The sequence below is a fragment of the Delphinapterus leucas genome, chromosome 4 (genome assembly GCF_059928025.1).
Source record: "Delphinapterus leucas isolate spDelLeu-1000000601 "Yukka" chromosome 4, BTC_Dleu_Yukka2, whole genome shotgun sequence".
Classification (NCBI taxonomy): Eukaryota; Metazoa; Chordata; class Mammalia; order Artiodactyla; family Monodontidae; genus Delphinapterus; species Delphinapterus leucas.
The window spans coordinates 80,325,396-80,347,555 of record NC_143132.1 but is presented as its reverse complement, the minus strand read 5'-3'; the positions used below and the strand labels follow the sequence as shown (position 1 = coordinate 80,347,555).

General features: G+C 43.3%; 1 protein-coding gene across 1 annotated transcript in view; it reads right to left on the bottom strand.

Annotated features, from left to right (window-relative positions):
* LOC111172796 (MBL associated serine protease 1) overlaps positions 1-21,925 on the bottom strand; it is a 45,270-nt gene extending 23,345 nt beyond the window's left edge. The window contains exons 1-3 of the mRNA XM_022569876.3: positions 21,694-21,925; positions 2,609-2,786; positions 617-748 (exon numbers count right to left, since the gene is read on the bottom strand). Coding sequence (XP_022425584.2) covers positions 617-748; positions 2,609-2,786; positions 21,694-21,852 — 469 coding nt within the window. The 5' untranslated portion in view covers positions 21,853-21,925. The remainder of the gene's footprint in view (positions 1-616; positions 749-2,608; positions 2,787-21,693) is intronic.
* Positions 21,926-22,160: the final 235 nt, after the last annotated feature.

The window sequence follows — 22,160 nt, the reverse complement described above, 5'->3', positions numbered from 1 at the left end:
TGTGGCTATTACCTGCTAGCCAGGAGGTCCTCATGGAAAGTGGCCGAGTCCTCCTATTTCTCCACCCCTGCCTCAGCCTGGAGACTGTGGCAGAGAAGGCACATTGATGAGAGGTGAAAGCAAAGGGAGCTAGAAGGAATGGGACGTTTTCTCGCCACCTCCGTCTTTGCCTCTCTCTTCCCTCTTCTCTCCCTTGCACTGAGGTTCTCTCTATCACAGAGGAACTTGAGAGGCCATGAAAGAGCAGGAAAAAAGGACCTGGTGGGTGAAGCCTAGTTCATGGTTCAGGACTGGGAAACCTGGGTTTTCCCTTGACTTGGCCAGTTACTTACAGTAGAAGAGGAAATAGGGACTAAGGAGCAGAAATTCCTGCTGCCCAGGAAGAAAGATGAACTAGAGGCTAGGGCTTCTGAAATGCGGTCCTCTGAGAACCTGAACCTGACTTCCAGGCTGGTGGGCATTTCAGCATCTTTACCCCTGGGTATCTGAGGCATAGCTCTCTGATTTCATTTTAAATCATCCCTACTGCATATCTGTCCTTCCTCTGAGCCTCCCCTAATCTTATCAGAAAATACAGTGCATAATGGTGATGCACAGAGTCATTGCTGGGCCCCACCTCGGCAGGTCCTGTTGTCTGTGTGGAGGATGTAGCCGAAGCGGCAGGAGCAGTAGTAGCCGCCGATGTAGTTATGGCAGTAGTGGTCACAGGACAGCTCCTCGTCTTCCCGCTCCATGCACTCGTCCACATCTGCGGGGCAGGTAGAGCCTCTCAGTCAACCAGTTCATGTGTGATGGTGAAGACAACAGCCAACATTTACAGAGCACTCAGTATGGGCCACTCACTGTGTTGGGAGGTTCCTGCATCCCTCATTTAAGCCTCACCGAAGGCCCATAAGTAGCCACTATCTCCATTTACAAATGAGGAGGCTTACCCAAGATCACAGAGAGCCTGGTTCAAACCCAGGCAACCTGACTTCTGGTGGTGCCACTGTTCTCTAACAGTTGTGATAATAGCAAGCAGGACCATTATGATCCCCTTTCTATAGATGATGAAGCTGAGACTTAGAGCCATTAAAGAACTTGCTCCGAGTCACACCAAGAGTTAAGTGGTGGAGTCAGCATTCAAATCAAGGTGGGCTGGCTCTAGAATCTGGGCTCTTAACCTCTCCTCCATGCTGCTTCTCTCTTTCTAAGTCCCTATGGGGGTCAAGCCCTATCCTAGGCATTGGAAATATAAGGATAAAAAGATGTATGTTCTCAACCCAGTTTAAAAATTGGAACATATATTTCTTCCCAAAAGATACAGGAATGGCCACAAAGCACATGAAAAGATGCTCAGCATCACTAGGCACCAGGGAAATGCAAATTAAAACCATAATGAAGGGCTTCCCTGGTGGCGCAGTGGTTGGTAGTCCGCCTGCCAATGCAGGGGACGAGGGTTCGTGCCCTGGTCCGGGAGGATCCCGCGTGCCACGGAGCGGCTGGGCCTGTGAGCCATGGCCGCTGAGACTGTGCGTCCGGAGCCTGTGCTCCGCAACAGGAGAGGCCACGACAGTGAGAGGCCCACGTACCGCAAAAACAAAACAAAACAAAACAAAACCATAATGAAGTACCACTACATAACCCACGGAATGGTTAAACATTTTTTAATTGATAACATCAAATGTTGGTGAGGATAAGGAGCAGCCAGAACTCTCACACATTGGTGGAGAGGTACAAAATGGTGCAAACACTTTGGAAAAAGTTTGACAATTTCTTATAGAACTAAACATACACCTGCCCTATGACTCAGCAATTCTGCTCCTAGATATATACCCAGCAGAAGTGAAAACATGTTTGCAAAATGGCTTGTACAAAAAGGTTCATAGAAATTTTATTGAGAGCCAAAAAATGGATAGAACCCAGGTGTCCAACAATAGGAGAATGGATAAATAGATTGCAGTATATTCATACAATGGAAAATTACTCTGCTAGGAAAAGAAACCATTACTGATGCATTGCAACAACATGAATGAATATCAAAAACTTTATGCTGAGTAGAAGAATCCTCACCTCACAAAATATATTCTGTATGTGTTCATTTATATGTAGTTTTGGAAGTGGCAAAGCTAATCTATGGTGGAAAATAAATCAGGACAGTTGTGGCCTCTAAAGGAGGTGGGAGTGGGTTGCAATTGGGAAGGAGTACAAGGGAACTTTTTGGGTTAGTGATAAAGCTCAACATCTTTTTAGGGGTTTGTGTTAGACACAAATATAAATTTTTGAAAATTTAAATGTACTTAAGATTTGTGCATTTCATTGAATGTAAATTTTACATTAAAAGGAAAAAATGTGAATAGATCAGATAAACAATATACATGCTAAAGTATTTAGGAAGAAGAGTACTGATGTCTGCAATTTATTTTGAAATGCATCAAAAAAGATGAATTAATGAATAGAGGATAGATAGATGGATAGATAAGTGATAGAGCAAATGCAGTAAGACATTACTGGTAGAATCTATGTGGTGAGTATAAGGTGTTCATTTTAAAGAAGAGAGCACAAGGCACTTTTAATCTTGAGAGAGAAATGGAGACCCGGGGATGAGCCACCCACTTCTCTAACTTACCCACAGCCATGTAGTGGGCCTCAAAGCCTGTGAATCGCTCCTCGTTGGAGAAATCTGAACGGAAAGTGATAGACATGAAGGAGCCAGGGGAGAGGACCACTTCCTGGCCAGGGGTCTGTTCTGTGTCTGTGGTCTCCCTGCCACAGAAGGTTGCCAGCACCTGCTCCTCAGTTTCTACCTTTAGGGTCAAAGAGAAAGGAAACAAGATGAGCACCTTCCCAAATTAGCTCTTCTCTGCTGGTCTCCAGGAGAAAAGACGGAGGGGCTGCCCACAAGTAGACCAGGCAGCCTGGGAAAGCCAGAGAAAGGGGTTTAGGGATTCTGGGATTTGAGGAAAGACACATTACAGGTTAAGTCAATGTGGCCGTCCAGCCACTGTTTCACTCGTTTTGTTTAGGTCCATCAGAAGTAGCTTGGCATTTGTCATTCCTGTTGACAACAAAATGGCTTATTTGTTAAAAATAGCTCAATGTTAAAATAAATAAATTTTAACATTGGATAATAGAATAAATAAATAAGAGCTAGATAATCTCACAGATTCTATACGCAACAGGAACTTACATTTCCAGGAAAAGAAAGTTTATACACAATATAAGTCATTCATTGAACATTCAGTGTATGCCTGCAACAGAGCAAAGCGTGGGGTGGGGATGATGGGAGATGAGTAAGATGCAGAGCTGTCACCGGGAGGCGGTGTTCAGGGGGAGAAAAACAGAGACAGAGCTATCATACAGTGTGACAAGTGTGTCACTGAGGATGCACTCAGAAGGAGGTGAAGGATCCCCGTTAGAACGTATGCTGCAAGAGAGTGAGACTTTAATTAATTAATTCTTAATTGATTAATTAATTACTTAATTACTTATTGATATATCTGAGTTTTATTTATAAAATGATACAATATCTGTATCAGAAGTGGAAGTTTTAAAAAAATTGCATATGCTTTTTATTATTTTTATTGAAGTATAGTTGCTTAATAATGTGTTCTTTTCAGGTGTACAACGAAGTGATTCAGTTATACATATGTAGGCATCTATTCTTTTTCAGGTTCTTTTCTTCATAGATGTATCTTCAGTGCATGGTGCAGGACCTAGAACATAGCAGTTACCCAATAAATATTTGTCATTAAGAACTAAAAGTGCAAGACCTATTCTGAGAACAATGAGATGCCAGGGAGTCTGTGGGGATTGTAGGAGGAGATATATTTGGAGGAATAAGTTGAAACTAGATTACAGTTGACCTTGAATGACATAATAACAAGTGACTCAATTCTGTGAGTAAAGGGAAGACGTAATCAGAACTGTATTTAATAGGTAGTCTTAATAATACAGAAACTACTGGAGTCACCCAGAAACAGGTGCATTTGTGTTAAGACTCAGATGCAAATATTGCCTATTTGCTAAAGAATTCTCTACTTTGCAAGAGTCTGAGGCCCTGGGTAAATTCAGAGACCCAAGGAGAGATTCTAAACTGATTGCCTAAAGCAGAATTTGTGTGTTTGGTTTGGGAAGCACAGTGTTGTAGCTGGTTGGTATATTTATTTGACTACTAATACTTGGCCTACCTACCACTCTATCATTTACACCTACCGCGATCCTTTTAAGGTAGTGTTTCTGTTTGCAACCTCTAGATTGGTATTTTAACCAAGATGCATGAGAAAAATCTCTGACCAAGAATGATTTCTGCTGCCTTTCAAAGTCATTAAAGAAAGTTCTCAAAGGCTGCCTATCTCTAGTAGCTTCTAATGAATTCATTGTTTTGTTCATTAGTTTAGTATGTCAGAAGTATCTTAACATTTGACACTTCTGTTTTGAAACTAATGATTTATTTATTTAAAATAAGTGGGAGTTTTAAAGAAAAACAATTTGCCCTGGCAACAAAACACAAGGACAATTAATCACTAACTTTGGGAACTGAAGTGTAAACAGAAAATGAGATCATAGCTTTGCTATTTTTTCCTCTTCTCTGCAGATACTAGCCCAACTCACACCAGCCTTATTGCTATAGAATGTGCCTATCTGCACACAGCTGAAATGTCACTTCCTTGAACATCACAGCTGTTTTGCTGATCTGAGTTTTCCAGGTAGCTGAAGTTTTTACCTAGCTATGACTAAAAAAATTTTTTCCGGGGTAGCGGGGTATAATGCTTTTTAAAGTGCTTTATTCAAATCCCTGCTTTCTCAGGTAAAACATGCTAATCCTTCTTGGTGATCCAGGGACATTGTTATGAACATCAACTATCTTAGGGATATTGAGTTATGTAATGTTGCTTGCCCTGCTTTGAAGGTCCCCAGACTATTATGCCTTCGCAATTCTTACGTCTTCTTTATGTTTTATTCGCTGTTTTAAAATCAGTTTATTAGCTGAAATATGTTGTAAAATAGAAACTAGTTAAGCTGCTATCGTTAGAACTTAATAAAAATAAAACAAAATAGATTTAGAGTGAGGGCCTGGGAGAAGGCTTCTTCTATGAGTAACTGCATGAGCTGGAATGCAGTATCTTGGTGACCTCTGCTTTGGAGTGTATGGACCTGGCATTTAGAGGTCCTGAGTATTCCTGACTCCACCATAAACTGTTATGTGGCTGACTCCTGTAGTTATCCACCTGGTAAACTAGGGGTTTCAACTTGCTGAGCTCTACACTCTCTTCCAGTCCTGACATACTAGTATTCTAACAAGTCATCATATCCATACATTGAATAAACCAACTAGAGGATGGTGAGCAGGAATTTCAGCACACAGATTGCTTCCTGCTGAGGAACTTGATGAACTTGAACTTGTTTGTGGTCTATAACCATGTGATACAGAATCAATTACTAATGAAGAGTCATGCCTTGAGCATTAACACTTGGAGGCACAGCAGCCTCCTTCCTAATTCGGTATTCCCAAGGTCTCTGGGGTTCCATAGTACCTGTAGCATGGACACTTTCAAGTGAAATCAGCCAGAGATAATTTGGATTAGGGAGAGACCTAATGAAAGTCTGTGATAAACAACCTCCCTCCTTGTAACTTCCAGGCTTAAGGACCGTTTATGATGGCAGGTAAACGATCATCACCTGCAGGGCCTCACTATTCCAGAGGACAGGTAAGCACGCCCCAGCTGAGACCCATGGGGAAATCTGAGCCAGATATACTTTTAGAAGCAGGGAAGAAGAGGCCCCAGGGCCCTGGGAATTCAGCCTGCAGCTCCGAATAGAGTCCTGGAATATCAGAGCGTGGAAGAAGGGACCCTTAAGAGCTGTTTCGATCCCCATCCTTCTAGAGGAAACTGAGGTCCAGAGAGGGGCAGTGACTTGCTCAAGAGTAGAGAGATTATCATGATTCCCTGATACTTGTTTTGTTTTTGGAACTGTTTTGACCCCGGAGAAAGGAACCCACCAACCCAGAGAGTGCAAGGCAAAAGACATAGGCACTTTGCCAAACAACTTTTCTAGATCAAGGGCCTCTTGAAACTTTATCTTGGGTGCATGGACTGTCTCCCAGAGAGGATGTGGCTCAGTGACATCTCTGGCCATAACCTAAATAGAAGGGGTCACTGGCCCTACTTAATATCTTCAGCCCTTGCTATGATTGTAAAAATCTACAAAAAGCATTGACTTCTGAGTACAGATGGAGGATTGAGCTCTGGCTTCTGTTCAGACTATCCCATTTCTAGGGTCACCGTATTAACATGATGGAGGGAAATACCTTATCAAATGAAAACACAAAATTTGTAATATTAGAGAACCATCTGGCTGGGGATCACAGACTCTTCATTTTTCTACTTCTTATGGGCACCCATGTCCTTTCAGACTATTGTGATTTAGGGCACCAACACATGGATGCATGTCCTCAATTTGCTTTCTCTCAACTCAACCCAGCAAATATTTATATAGCAAGTTCTGTCTGCATTATAATGTGAAGGATGTCAAAAATTACTTATTTGTTGCACGTGCTTAATAAGGAAGTCCCCCTGCCTCTGGGAATGTAAAATTTAGTAGGAGAATAAGTACTCAAATGTGTATGTGTTAGGGGATCACCAGATTGTAGTTATTGCAATGAAAGCTAGGAAGCCCCTGCGCTTATAAGATGGGAAAATATTGCATCCAGCTGAGAGGAATCAGAGAACACAGAAGAAGAGAATGTTCTTTGATCTGGGGACTGAAAGGTGAGTAGAATTTAGGCAGGTAGAAACAGTAGGTGGAGGGTTTGGGGGGCAGAGGGGAGGACATCCAGGCAGAGGGAATAGCGAAGTCCCAGGGGCATTAGGAGTCTCAACTGCCCCTCCCTTCCCACCACCACCTAGGAAAGGGGTTCTATTGATGTAGGAAAGGAGTTCTATTGAGGACAGGGAACAGGGGAGAGAGATCTAAGGAAAAGAAGCCAGAGCCTGTTTTCTATGAATTTTCTACCTTAGTAGAAACAGCACAAGCCTCCTAGGCAAAGATAAGGCAGAGCAGCAGAAAACTTGGTCAAATTTCTGTGGGAGGACAGCTATGGCTGCTTTCCACATGTCCATAAGGTTATCTCACCAGAGCTTAACAAATACACTGACAGCCACCCAATGAGAAACTTGAAGCCCAGATGATTTAAATGAATCAAGCAAGGTCATGATCTAGTGAGTGGTGGCTTCAGGTTCACAATGCAGCATCCTGATTCCCTAGTCGATAATGCTCATGCTCCTTTAAGACAGGAGGCAAACAAAAAATGCTGTCCTCTACTATATGATATCACTTATATATGGAATCTAAAAAATAATATGAACTAGTGAATATAACAGAAAAGAAACAGACTCACAGATACAGAGAACAAACTAGTGGTTACCGGGGTGGGGGTGGGCAACAAAGGAGTAGGGGGTTAAAAGGTACAAACTATTATGTATAAATAAATAAGCTACAAGGATATATGTACAGCACAGGGAATATAGCCAATATTTTACAATAACTATAAATGGATTTTAACTTTTAAAAATTGTGAATCACTGTGCTGTACACCTGTAACTTATATGATATTGTACATCAACTATACCTCAATTTAAAAAAAAAGAGGCTGTCCTATAAGCCCAAATGCCTGAGAGCTTTGCTAGTCCATGTTCCCAAGCTTCATCCTGGAGCCCCACTGACATCTTCTCTGGGCCCTTGAAGAGCTTTTCAGATTTAATTTAGGCATTCAGGGAGTGTGCTGAATTGTCCTGCTGTCAATTTAGTTAACCTCAGAACCATGTTCCCCAGAATTTCCTTCTCTCTAGTTCCAGGTTACTGTTGGCCAAAACAGGAACTTGTGTGGGTTTGGAAGGCAATAGTCCTCACTCTCTGGAGGTTGTTTTATGATCAGATACAGAGATGGACAGATGTAGATGTGCCAATAGGTTCTAATTGTCTTCACTCTCCTCCTCTCTGCATACAGCTCTTCTTTCCTGCTTCTGGCTCTGATGACTACGAGTGGCCCAGGCCCACCAGAGGCTTGCAGGTGTCCCCACAGGCATAGTAGCTGCTCAGAGACAACAGCTTCTCATAGACTTCTCTCCATGAGCTCCCCCTTCATGACCCAACTTTGGCTTCTTCAATAGGCTTGAATTCTCAGCTTTCTCTGAAGATACCAATATTTCCACCCATGCCAGGGCTTCACGAAAATGGATAAGTGAACTGTCTGTGGTCCTCCAACTGTCTGTCTAGGAGAAGCTGGGATCTTTACTTTCCTAGCCTCTCCTATAATTACATGAGTTCTAATGCCCATAAATAGCTTTTATCTCATAATACTCACAGAGGCTCTGCTTTTCTGACTGAACTCTGACTGATACAGCCTGGAGCCACAGAAATGACCTCAGGCAAATCCAGCAAAAGGAGCATCCTGCCAAGTCTAGCCTAAACTTCTGACCACAGAATCAAGAGCAAATAAAATGGATATTGTTTTGGCTACTAAATTTTGGAGTGGTTTGTTACACAGCACTAGACATATTATAGGGAGTAAGGAAGTAATCTGGGACAAAGAGAGACACTGACCTTCGTGAACTGAAATTTTGAGACTTACAGTCTCATGCCGTCTTAGGGCCCTGAAATTTACCTCATTTAACCTCTTATTTTTCTACCACACCCTTGAAAAATTCACATCAGCTTTTCATGATCAGTTGCAGAGATGAAAAACTCACTACCTTCCAAGATAGATGAGGCCATTTTGGATTATCTTTGGCTTAGAAAGTTCTTCCCTGGCCCCATAACTGGCAATATAATTGAGGGGAAGATATTCCAATTTTGGAAAAAACTTATGAACAATGATGTTTCTAGCAGTTATATATAGTAATAGAAAACTGGAAACAATGTAAATACCCAATTCTAGGGGAACTGTTGCATTAGCATTAGGTTAGTTAAGCAGCTATTAATTATTGCATTAATGGAGAATTTTCAGTGATCTGGAAACATTCTTAGTAGGTTATACTAAGTGAAAAAGCAGGACAAATTGTATATTCAATGTAATTATAACTATGTTGAAAGCATACATTGAAAATAAAAAGTGGAAGGAATTAGAGCAAACAACAATGGCTAGTGAAATGATAGGTAATTTTTCTTTTTCCTGTTTTTCTATTTTAAAAGTATTTTAAAAAGAAATTTGGGCCCACAGCTACTTCCCTCTAGCTTCTACCCAATGGCATAAAATCAGTTGGTTCAGGTCAACCAACAAAGGGAGCACACAGGTGGGGCAGCTGAACCAGCCTGGAAGTTCAGGGTTGGTTTCCAGTCTCTCCATCTCTTATAACCACCTGAGTCTTCCCTTCCTCGTGGTCATGTATGGAGACCCCCTCATCACTATTTCACTTCCTTCTCTCATTTTTTTCTAGCCCTTGGGTCCCAACAAAGCTGAAAAAGAGGTGAAAATTTTTGCTTTAATTCCACACAAACAATACAGTGAAAAATAGAATTCTGAGAAAACAATCAAGAAACTCGGAACAACTAAAATTCACATATGGCAGGGAGGGTCTCATGTTAGGGAACAGTTTTTGTGATTGTCGAGTCCAAGAGGGACCCAGAGGATGGGGTGTAAGTGGAGGTATGAGGGGAGATAGAAGAGATCCTTGGTGTGAAATTCCCGAAGACTTTAGGGGAAAGAAGAGGAGAGGGAGAGAGGGGGCATGGAGGATTGAACATTTAAGAATGTTTGTGATAAGAACATCTCTGCCCTTTTTTGGTTCTCAAGAGAGTGAGTCAAATTGTGAATTGCTTTCAATTGTGTAAGTTTTCTGCTTTTTTGGATGTAACCCCTTACTGAGACTGGATCATGTGGGACCTCATCTTTATATAAGTTGCACATGAGTCTTCACCAATTAGTATATGTTAGGAAAATTATTTAAATTCTCTATGTTTTAGGTTAAATTGTATTCCCTAAAAGATATGTTCAAGTCCTAACTCTTGGACTTGATTTTATATGGAAATAGTTCTTTGCCTATGAAATTATGTTAAGATGACCTCATACTGGATTAGGGTGGACCCTAACCCAATGACTGGTGTCCTTATAAGAAATGGGAAACTTGGACACAGAGACATACACAGAGGAAAGTGTGAAGACAGAGGCAGAGATTGGAGATATGTGGCCGTAGCCAGGAATGCCAAGGACTGGCAAACAACCACCAGGCAGCTAGAAGAGGCAAGGAAGGATCCTTCCCTAGAGCCTTCAGAGGAAGCATGGCCCCACCAACACCTTGATTTCAGACTTCTGGCCTCCAGAACTGTGACAGAAGCAGGTGCTGTTATAAACCACCAGGTTAATGGCAATCAACGGCAGCCCTAGGAATTGAATACACTCTGTATATAGGTTTTTCTCATTTGTAAAATAGTGAAAATAATAGTATTTATAAATCATAGGACTTTGTGAACATGACATGAGTTAATATATGTAAAATATTTAGAAAGTTACCTGAAATATAGTCAGCACTCAGTAAATCAGTGAGAAAAACAGGACCACTGAGATTCAGCCAACTGAGGTGAGACCTTTCTGGACTCCCAGCTAAGTGGGGCATGGGTAATTTCACATATTCGAAGAAGAATTAAGAGACTGAAACCGTCCCTAGATACTCTCTTGTTTCCTGGTTCCACTCTTTCATTCCTAGTCTCACTGGGGTCATCAGCACAGACATCTCTTTTTATGAGTCCCCCCAGGTCCCAGGCTGATGGGGCAGGCAGGGAACCCAGGGAGACCTTGCAACCTGGCCTCCTCATTTGGCAGGTGGCATCTTAGGTCCCTTTGGCTCTCTGAACTTTACAAGCCTCCTATCAGTCCTGGGAGGTGGGTGACATGGAAAAGATATTATCCTAATTTTATAAGAGAGGACCAGAGTAATTTAAGGGATCTCTGAAAGCTTCCATCCACAAGAGAATAATAGCAAGTCCAGGAATCCCTTTACTTTCCTGTGTTTCAAAGGATTTCTCTAGGTGTGTGAATTTAGGCCAATGATTCAGTGACAGCCCTGGGCCCAGGACCCCTGACTCACAAGTGAGTGCTCTGTGCTCCTGTGGTCGCCTTCACCGCAAGTCTGTCACCCTCCAGGGACTGGGCCAGGGGTTAACAGCTCAAACTGCTACTTTACCCAGGTGCCCAAACTGCAGTTAAATATCATGAGAAGGAGCAAAGTAAAGGTACCAGATGCCAGACAAGAACCTGGGTCTAGAAAAAAAAGGAGACGTGTGTGTGTGTGTGTGTGTGTGTGTGTGTGTGTGTGTGTGTGTGTATTGCATTTCAGAAGCTCTTGAAAGCCATGTAAGTAAAACCAGCACAGATGGTGGGGTTAAGACTCAAGTTGGCCACATTTGTGAGGGGCTGCAGGTTGTTGCTTCAGTCCTGGATCAAGTCGTTTGGCCATAAAATAATAATGATGATAATAATAACAATAATAATAATAATTGTAGTAGTAGTGGTAGTAATAGTAATAATTCCCACTCCCCCCCCATGTGGAATTTCCAGTTGACAAGGTGTTTTCACCTTCTTTGTTTCTGACGGCTGTCTTGTAATGATTGCACTTCAGGTAGACATTGTGATTCCCCGACCAGAGGGGTGACATGAATTTCCAAGGTCACATAGCCTAGGAGTAGCTGACCTGAGATAAAAATCCAGATGTTCTGACTTCCAGCCTTGTTCAGTAACTGGAATTACAAGACCATAGAAGGTCTGAGATAGAAAGGACATTAAAGGCTACCTATCATTTTCCTCTCTTAGATGGGGAAACTGAGGCTCAGAGAAGTGAAGTAACTGATTGAAAGTCACACGGCCAGATAATGGCAGAGCTACCATCAGGGCCCAGATATACTGATAGTCCCAGCAAAGTGTTCTTATACATTTGTTAGTCGGAGTAAAAACCTCCTAACAGAGCTGGGTAAGCCCCTAGGAAGGTATGTATCGTGTACATGCAAATGCTAGACGCCATTAACAGTGTGAGGACCTGAGACCCAGCTGGCAGGTGTTAGAGTCCCCGAATCCCTCTGCTACCAGGAGGATTGCCCAGTCGCTAGGAGGGCTCCGGGCAGAAAAGGAGACGGTCTCTAGGCAGCAGAGCACGGGAAGAAAGAGCTGGTTGGGGAGGGGTGGCCGCGAGCTTGGGAAGCAAGCATCCCGCAGGTGGGAAACTGGAGGCGCCTGGCATCTCAGTGCGGCAGGGCTGGGGGGGCGTGGGTGGGAGCGTCTGGGAATCATGGTTGGGAAGGGGGGCCAGGAAGGGCTTTACTCTCATTGGCCCGTGAATGGCTTAAACTCCCCATCCACCCCTTCTGTGACTTCAGAGCCAGACCCATTCACATGCAAATACCCTCTGGGACCGGGAAGCTGAGCCCCAGAAGGTTCAGGACAGGAAAATAGCCTGGGGACAGGCAAAAACAAAGCCTTGTTGTGTTCTTCTCCTGCAGAGGCAGCCTGGCTCCAGGTCGGTCACAGTCAGCACTGGGGTGAAAGCAGTGATTAAGTAAGTGCTGAGCGGAGAGAAGGGACCCGCCACAGGCCAGCGTCTCCAGGCACTTTCCAGGAATGTGCAAGCCAGTATGTCCCTCCGTCACTGCCCAGGACCCTGCCCTCCCCAGCCCGAATGCACATCCTCAAATCTTGGAAAATTTTCAAGAGAGCTAGAATAGGGACCAAAAGACCTGGCTTCTGGTTACCGCCCTGCCACTCACATGTGTCACTTTAACCTCCCCAGGCACTGGTGCCCTGGAGCTGGCTCTTACCAACTTACAGGGGCCAGTTGTCAACTTTTCAGGGATTTTTGCGATGCTGTTGTTAAACATAGCCATCGTGAAAAACTGTTTCATAAATTTACAATTAAATAAATTATATTAAAAAGAAATAAATTATATAAAAACTCATCATCTCCTAACTATTCTATCATTTTACTATTATCTCGGCACTTGAGTTTACTAATGTCTAGAATATCTGAGTGGTGAATAGAGAGCTACCGAGGTATCTCTTCTCTGCCCTCCCAACCCACCCCCCAGTCCAGACCAGGTTGTTGATCATTGATAAGTGCACCACTGGGTTCAGCCTCAGTTTTCACAAACATACTCGGTGGACCTTAATTCTATCCTCTAAGAGTCAGGAGGTCAAATGACACTTGGTTGGGAAAGCAGCTTGTAAAGTCTGCCATTGCCTGTGCGCATTAGACAGGGACCCTATTTCCCAGGCCCCCTGGTGATGGGGCTCCCACCTGTACCTCTGTCTTCATCTCCCATCCCTGTCCCTCCTGCTCCAGCCACACTGCCAACCTTGCTCTTCTTCAAACACACCAGGCACATTCCCACTAAGGTCTTGGCTGTTCTTTCTGGTTGGGATGCTTTTCCCCAGAAAGCTACATGGCTGACTTTCTCAACTTCTTCAAGTCTTTGCTCAAATGTCACCCTTTCAACAAGGACCACCTTGATCAACATATTTCAGTGGTAACATGCACCCCACGTCATGTGGACCCTCTCTACCCTGCTCTGTTTCACTACTTTGCCTATCACCTTACTACTCATTATATAATTAACCTGTGGATTGTGTTTAGTGTTTATTGTCTGTTCCCCCCAGTGTCATGTAAGCACCCCGCCGACCGGCATTTCTGTCTTGATTACAGCTATACCCCAAGCTCTAGTAAATGGTAGGCATTCAATGAATATTTGTTGAATAAATGAATACCTCCCCTTCCCTACTTTTTCTTCTATGAGCACATCAAAGCAAATTCAAGCCCTGCTTTTTACTAAGGTGTGTCTGAGAGTGGCCCGTGTACACATAAGCACACAGATTTGCACACCGGGGCACCTATTCCCCAGAGCACTCCCACCTCACACTCACCCACACTTGCCCACATTCTCTGCCCCAGCGCTGGGAACCTTCCTTCTGTTTTCCATCACCCCAGAGCCTGTGCTGTTTGTACTTCCTTCATAAAATAAGCTTTTGTCACGCTTTTTCTGAAGCTCATTTTCACTTCCTGATTCTTCTGAATCAGCTAGAATGGATTTGGAAACCTGGTATCTCTGGAGTGAAGAATTCCACTAGGGAATACAATTGAAATTCATGAGAAATATTTACCCATTCCTCTTTTCCTTCAGGGGCAAGGCCTCCTGTCTACTCCCAGAGAATGAACAGAGCTTCGGCAGTAGTTGAAGGTCGAGGGCACATTCAGAGTAAACACAGAGCACTGCACAGAAATTAGGAGTCCGGGTTCAGAGGAGTCAGTCTTTGAGCAGGGCCATGGGAGGGACTTATCTGTCAGTTACACAGCAGGATGCAGACTGACCCAACGAGGCCTGGGAAGGGAGCATCAGGGCTGGAAGGGCTTAGAGAGGCCAGCCAGTCCAATTTCCTCATTGGGCAGATGGAGAAACTGAGGTCCAGAGCAGACAAGTGACTTGCCCAATGTCTCAACAGGAGTCAGTGGCTGATTTCTAGACCAGAGCCCTTTCCTTTATGCTTACCACCAGGAGATTTTTGCTTTTTCCTGTTCTGCCCCCAGGGCTGTGCTCACTACTAGAAATAAACACAGACATAGGCCCTGAACTCCTGGGCCTGACAGTCTAGTGCAATGTCCTTGAGTTCACCATTAGACATGTGTACCACAAACAGATAAATTGAGCACTTTCCCAACCTTCATAGCTCAGACTCCAATTTTTATTTATTTATTTATTTTTGCGGTACGCGGGCCTCTCCCTGTTGTGGCCTCTCCCGTTGCGGAGCACAGGCTCCGGATGCGCAGGCTCAGCGGCCATGGCTCACGGGCCCAGCTGCTCTGCGGCATGTGGGATCTTCTCGGACCGGGGCACGAACCCGTGTCCCCTGCATCGGCAGGCGGACTCTCAACCACTGTGCCACCAGGGAAGCCTGTTCAGACTCCATTTTTATAAATTTTTTTTTTCTCTCAATGTCAGAATAAAAGAGAAAGTTCTTTAACCAAATCTAGACAACACAGGGACCCTCAAGGTCCTTCAGTTTTATAAGATTTTACTAAATTTCTCTTATAGCCAGGAAGCATATCAAAATCCTGAAATCCCTACCAGGATAAAACTTGTTCTGAGAAGGGCCAAATGGAGAAACACAATCATGACTTAGGAGTAAGAGGAACAAGGATTGAAACCTGGCTTTGCCCTAAAGTCCTGGACAACAAATGCACTCAAGCTCTTGATGCTCAGTGTCCTTTCCTGTAAATTAGGTGTAGTAATCCCGGCTCTCCCTAGTCCATGAGAATCAAAGGAGGCAATACATCAGAAAGTGCCACAAACTTGTGTCACGACAAATGAATGCACAGGAGAAATAAACAGCCTCTTGCATTTGATTAGTCCTTTCAGAGTACTTTTCCATAAATTGCCTGAAAAACTGAGTGATATGTGCAAGGTCATAGGCAGCCAGTTAGTGGTAAAGTCAGAGCAGGTGAGAAAACGGACACTCACTGAGCATCTGGTGATACCAGCAAGCACTTTAGTGCTGACACCCTTGCCATCATTACCACTCCAATAATGCTTACTGAACTAATTACATAGGTGTTGGGCATATGTCAATATAGCATTTACCTCACTTGACATTCACAATAAGCCCAAGAGATAGGCATTACTGTTATCCCTATTTTACAATAAATAGTGGAGGCAGGACCTGACTCTAGGTCTGAGTGGCTCTAGAGGCTGAACTCCAAACCACTGAACATGTTTGCCTTTTGCAGTACTGATTCCACTCATAAGCCATCATTTCATTTAAACCCTTGCATAAACTGCAAGGAAGGTACTGTATCATTTGAGTCTTTTTTTTTCTGGTACCAATCACAAAACCAATGCTTAGGGAGATCAAGAAGTTTAGGGAATTACACTGTTAAATTCCTCTTTACCCTTCAGGACTTATCTCAGACATTAATTATTTCCAAAGCTTTTCTTGAACACCCAGAAATGATCACTCTATAACTTATATACTGCCCCATACTCTTGTGTTACTCTGCCTAGCTTTAGCTTATTAATTATGTACTTGTCTTTTGACACACTAAGAAATCATGAGTTCTTGGAGGGCAGGTACTGTCTTACTCATCTTCACGGGGCCTGTCTTTGGTGCAGTGTCCAACTTATGGTAGATTTTCAATAAAATTCTTGGACTTCATTCCATAGACAGCGGAGAACGATTGAAAGGTTTTGAGAGTTGCACAATCAAAGCAATGTTTAAGAAGATCTCTCTGGACACATGTAGAGGGTGGACTGGTTGGGGAGAGACCCACAGCTGGTAGACATTTAGGATGGTATTGCAATAAACTAGGCGAGAGGAATAAGAACTGGAACTAAAGGGCTAAAGTGGAGAGAATGGAAGAAATGTTGAATGTATCAAGAATATAAGAGGAGAAAAGTGATGTTATGTCATATGAGCATTTAACAGATGCCAGTTGAGCTATATGCACTCAATAAAAGAAGGGGAAAGAGAGAAAGAGAAAAAGCCAAATGCAGGTTTTTATTATCTCCTTTTCCAATGAACAGATACCATGAAGTGAACTTGAAAATAAGATGTGTGAATCTGCTGCTCCCTTGGTGGTTCTGGTTTCTGAGTACCTTTTTCAGTAACTATAGCTCCAGGGCTCATTTCTCAGCACAAGTCAAACTACTTCATCTGATGCTCAACTAAAGGAACTATATAATTTGTTGCATTTCTGGGAAAGAAGTCTCTTCTGGACATTCTAAAAGACAGTGCTCTACTATATTTAAGAGAGTAAGTTTGACTATAGACAGTATTTGCCTTACATTACACTTAAAAACCTAAGCATCCATAAGATGGGGGACTCCACTGTCACTCAATATTTTTAAAAGAAGAAAAGAAAAGACTGAGAGTTTTGAGATATAAATTCTGGTCCCCGTGTGACCTTGGCCAATGAATTGCCCTTTCCGGGGCTTCAGCATGATGATCATGAAGTTGAATCATGATTCCTGAGGTCTTAGATACATAGAATATCAGGGCTAGGTGGACCTTAGAGAACATCTGGTTTAACTCCCTGTATTTGAGACAGGAGGAAAGAGTCCACTCTAAAAGCAATCACTTGCCCAGGGTTACTTAGTTAGTAGAGAATGGCCACAAGAATCTAGGCCTCCAGTTTCCTGGCCAGTGTCTGTGCTCTGCCCCTCGCCTACAGCATTAACCAGCTGTGATTCATATGTCTCATCTGTGCACTGTAGGAATCCACACATTGCAGCCACATTCCAAGGAAGCAAATCCTGTCGTGCAGATGTGCATGTGCCTTGAAGACCAAAGACTGCGGGAAGTCAGGCTGGAGAGGAATTTTCATAAAATGAGAGCATCCAGACCACAGCCTTGGGGTCCTGCCCTTCTTCAAGCTGCTCATGTGCAGTGTCAGCAATTCCGTCATCATCACCCTGATGGGCCAGGGTGGGAAGGGCAGTCTGTGGACTGGGGCTGGGCTGAAAGGATTCCTGTGAACTGGACGGTCCTTTAAACCCACTCCCAGGCCTGCCAGAGGAATTCAGTCACAGAATGAAAGAGCCTCAAAACAGGGGATATTATCCCATCAGAGGGAAATGAGTGATATTCCAAGTTCCTTGGAAAAGGACAGCACTGGCATGATATATTTACAAGTTTTCTTCAAATGACATGTCACTAAGGCAACTCCAGCAGACTATAGTCTCTTAACGGAGTGCTTATGGCCACGGAACTTCAAGAAGTGGCTGCTGTAACATATTATTACCGTTTTCTGGCATTATCCTAACTAGGATAATGAGGGTTTGGGGGGGTCATCTGGAAAGCTCTGGCAAGGAGAATGAAGATTAAAATTCTGGAATTTAAGGGACCTTAGGGATCATCTCATTCTACTCCTCATGGAACAGGTGAAAAGACAGAATTTTGTAGAGGGGTATTGACTTATCCAAGGGTGGCATGGCTGGCATGCTCATGCTTCATTCAGATGAAAAGGGAAGAGCCTCCTTCTCATTCATAGCCAGGAAAGCCACATATTCTGGGGGTGGAAGGTTAGGGAGAGAACACAATTAGAAAAAGTCAACGGGTTTCGACTATATGTTGAAGGCTTCTGGGTTTTAGGGTTCACAGGTGAGAGTACTAGTCTTGTCCCTGAATTGGGAACTTAAGGAGTATTCAAGCTATAATTCCTGCAAGGTGTGACCTTCAGGGGGACCAAGAAGGTTGAGTGAGCAGAGTGAGCTTCTGAGCCACCTTCAACCCTAGCAGCCTCACTTCTGTTTCCTATATCAGGACTACTAGAAGATTTTTAAGAAGAAAATGTCCACTAGGGAGAAAATATTTGAAAAACAACAATAACAACAATGACATGGGACTAGGTGGGTCTCCAGAGGGCCCCTGTGGCCTGACATCCTATGAGTTCTTGAGTCCAGGAGGGGAACTCTGCCGGGCACGTGTGGGCAAGGACACAGGGCCTGTCTCCACATGAGCACTCGTCATCAGCTGACCAGGGTGCAGCGTCCTGTGAAGGAAGGCCTGCTCAGGCCCCATGGCTGCTAGAACCTCTGCAGGGAGGCCAATGCTAGTGCTGGGATGGCATTCTGGAAGGAAGTGAGCTGTGCAAGCCCAAGCAAAGTAATACCTCTCTGTCCAATATGCTAATCTCTTCTTCTAAAGGAACTGGAAAAATGTATTGTAATCAGAGAAGCAAGGACTGTCGGGCACTTCAGGTAGGCAGCTCAGTCTCTGTGTTGCCTCACACAGACTGTTTCTTTGCTATGCTCAGAGGTCATAAGTCTAATTTTGGAGCAGAGAGAGTGCTAAAAGATTGTCTTTTCTACTCCAGATCATTTGGGAGTTAGTGGCAGATCTGGGACTAGAACAGGCATTTCCTGAATCCCAGTCAAGAAACCAGGATGATGCTGCCCTTCCAGAGGTCCTAGTCCCATCTCCTTGGGCTTTCAGGAAGGTATCTCACCACCCTAGATAGAAACCATCAATCAATTTCCAAAATATTCTCCAACCAGAAAGGCCAAACTTTGGGTAGAAATTTCAGTGTCCTTAATTCAGGGTCAGAAGAGGTCTTCACAGTCTATTGTTGCCCTTGAAAAGTATCATTTTTTTCCACTACAAAGTGTAGCTGATGTCAACTCTTTAATCTGCCTTGCCAGGAGACTCAATTTATTTGGGGGCAAAGGAATGAGTTAAATCCTCTATTGTGTGTTTATCATCTCGATAAAGGAGTCCTAACAAGGTCAAACCTGGCATCCATATAAATAAGAGGAAAACTTGTGAGAAATGATTGAATATGAATTGAGAGTGAATTCTTAGGGTGGAGGCAGGGAGGAATAATGAAAATAAGTCATTGTCACAGATAAAGAAAAAAATTCTAATTTCTGTGGTCTTGAGGCCTCAGCTACTAATAAAGGCAAGTGTTTCCGCTGGCAAATTTTCTAGATGATTGACATATTTGAAAGTAGAGAAAAAAGCAGTTAGGAAGTTCACATCTAGCCTTGTCTAAATCTATGGAATTTACTCTTCTATTAAGTCACTGTTTGGTCATTTTCCTTCTGCTAAGTTCACTCTCCAACCTAAATATTTGAGAATACCGTGGTTGTACAGCGAGCATCAGCTAGGGGAATGGGCTGGGGGATTCTGCTAACCTAATGCCCCCTACCCATAATGCATCTGGGATCCTGGAGTTTGGTTCTGCCAGAGGCTAGATTATGTCCTAGAAGACATAACTAACCTGTTTGTTAGAAATTTCAATTTAGGATGATAAACACTTAGGATCTTGGTGAATACTCTCTGCTTGACCCTTGCGAGTCTGAGAAGTTGACTCCATTTTCAATGAATTTATAGAAACTGTCTGTCAATCTAGATTACCAAGCCACATCATCTCTTAGAGCAACCAGTTTTACCTTTTCTCATTCTTTTTGTCAATCTTTTATTGTCATTACTCTTCTTCATCTTGTGCAATTGCTATCTTTCTAGGCTCATCTCTCTTTTTAAGGGACTAGATTTTTGTGTCCTTAAATTCTCACAGTTTCTAGCACAGGGCATTCAAAGATGGGCAGCATCACACAGAGAGAGCAATGGTTCTCGAATGGAGAGATTTTGCTCCCCTGGGGATATTGATAACTGCTGGAGACATTTTTGGTTGTCACAACTGGAGTGGGAGTGCTATTGGCATCTAGTGAGTAGAAGCCAGGGATGCTGCTAAAGACCCTACAATTCACAAAACAGCTTTCTTCAGCAAGTAATTGTCTGGCTCAAAGTGTCAATAGTGTTAAAGTTGAAAAACTGTCATGGAGCACCAATTTTAGAAAGTTTTCAGTCACAGAAAATGTGCTTTAAATGGGATACTTGATGCATATCCAACATGTATAATTAGCAACAGCCACCATTTAAAATGAGTTAATCAGGGTAGGGGTTCACAGCCCCACTTACCAGGCCTCCGCCCCGCCCCATCCCACTGTTCTTTTCAGGCCCTGCAGTATCCTAGGGCTCAGTGTAGTACAGCTTGTGAGCAGTTTGGTGGAGCCAAAAGAACATGGTATTGAAAGTCACAAGACATGGGTTTGGAACCCTGATCCATCACTTACTAGCTGTACAACGTTGGGTGAGTTGCTTCACCTTCTTGGGGTTGTTTCTTTGTCTGTAAATGGGACAGTAGTACCTGTCTCATAGGATTGTTTTAAAGGTTGAATGAGATTTTAAGTGTAAATCACCTTGTCAACTCACGTCTTTGCTGTTGATCAAACATTCTGGTAAATACAAGGTTAACTCTTGTTGAATTACAGGCTGTGGAAAAATGAGACTATACTAATACCAAAAATATAGAAAGCCTACTCTAGGGTGGTTTGATGAGAACTTCTACCAGGAAGCCAGAGAGAGTTTATAAAGTAGGTTCTTAGGTCTTCACATCTTTTTGAACCAGATACAACCTTAATAAGTGTCATCTCTCAGAAGTACTTTAACCTTTCTTAGCTCCACTTTTAAAAGAGAACAGCTTCCCACCCATGGCATTGTTTGTGGGCTCTCCTTAAATTCTGGGAAATGTTGTTTTGATGTTGTAATCTTTTTCTGCTCCTCTTCCATTTGTCTTTTACATCCATCTGTGTAGTGACCCCCCCACTGTTGCCCATACTCTTTGTTGATAAAATCCAAACTCTTTAGCATCATATTCAAGGCCCTTCAGAATCTCACCCCAATCCAAACTTCCAACTTCACCTCCTACTCGCCGCTTCGGCATACTCTACACTTCCCAAACACTTGATCATTACCTAGGGAACAGGGCAATGCTTTCTAATGCCTCAGCTTTGGATATAATGCTAGCTTACTCTGATTAATGCTGACTCTGGGGTATCTGCCCTTTTCTGCTTGTTGAATTAAAGGTGACATTGGAGCAGAGGTTAGTGGAAACGTTAAAGACTTTGAGATCAGAAAGGAAAAGGCAAGGTTGTGTTTGGCTGAGTCACACTTTGCCAGTTTCAGTTTCCCTCAAGGTCTTTTCTAGGTCTTCCTACTCAGCCTGCACCTAGCATGCCACCCCAACCCTCCTTCATAATGTTATAACATTGTAATGTCTCCCTCACTGGACTGCCAGCCCGGGTGGTAAACACAGCATCTAATTCATCTAAGCTCCTCTAACTCCCAGCAGATTCTCCCATAGAGAACCTGGGGAACCTAGGGAACATTAGGGGTCTCACCTTCACATAGTCGTATTCACAAAGGTAAGAGGATTCCAAGTTGAAGTGCATGAAGTAAAGCTTGATCCGAAATCCCTCTGGGACAGTGATATTCCACGTCACCTCTGAATCACTTGGATAAGAGTCTGGATAGCCAGGCGACTGAATCTGGCCAAACATATTGTTAAGCTCCACTATGTGGGCCAAAGCCTTCAACAAGGAGAAGCACAGAGCATGAGAGAGAAGGAGCCACCTGAAAGACATGAATGGATTCACTTACATTCACAGACACTGGTCCTTGCCATTTAGCTAAATCAACAGCCAGGAGAACAAGTTCCCAGCATGTCTCTGCCGCTGACCTGCTGTAATTACTTCGTCCTTATGGGTCTTGCTTACCCAGCCTTAATACTGGAGGGCGGTAACTTGATTTTAAAGGTTGCTTCCAGTTGTGCTCTTTTTAAAGATTTGATAATAGTATTAAACTTTCC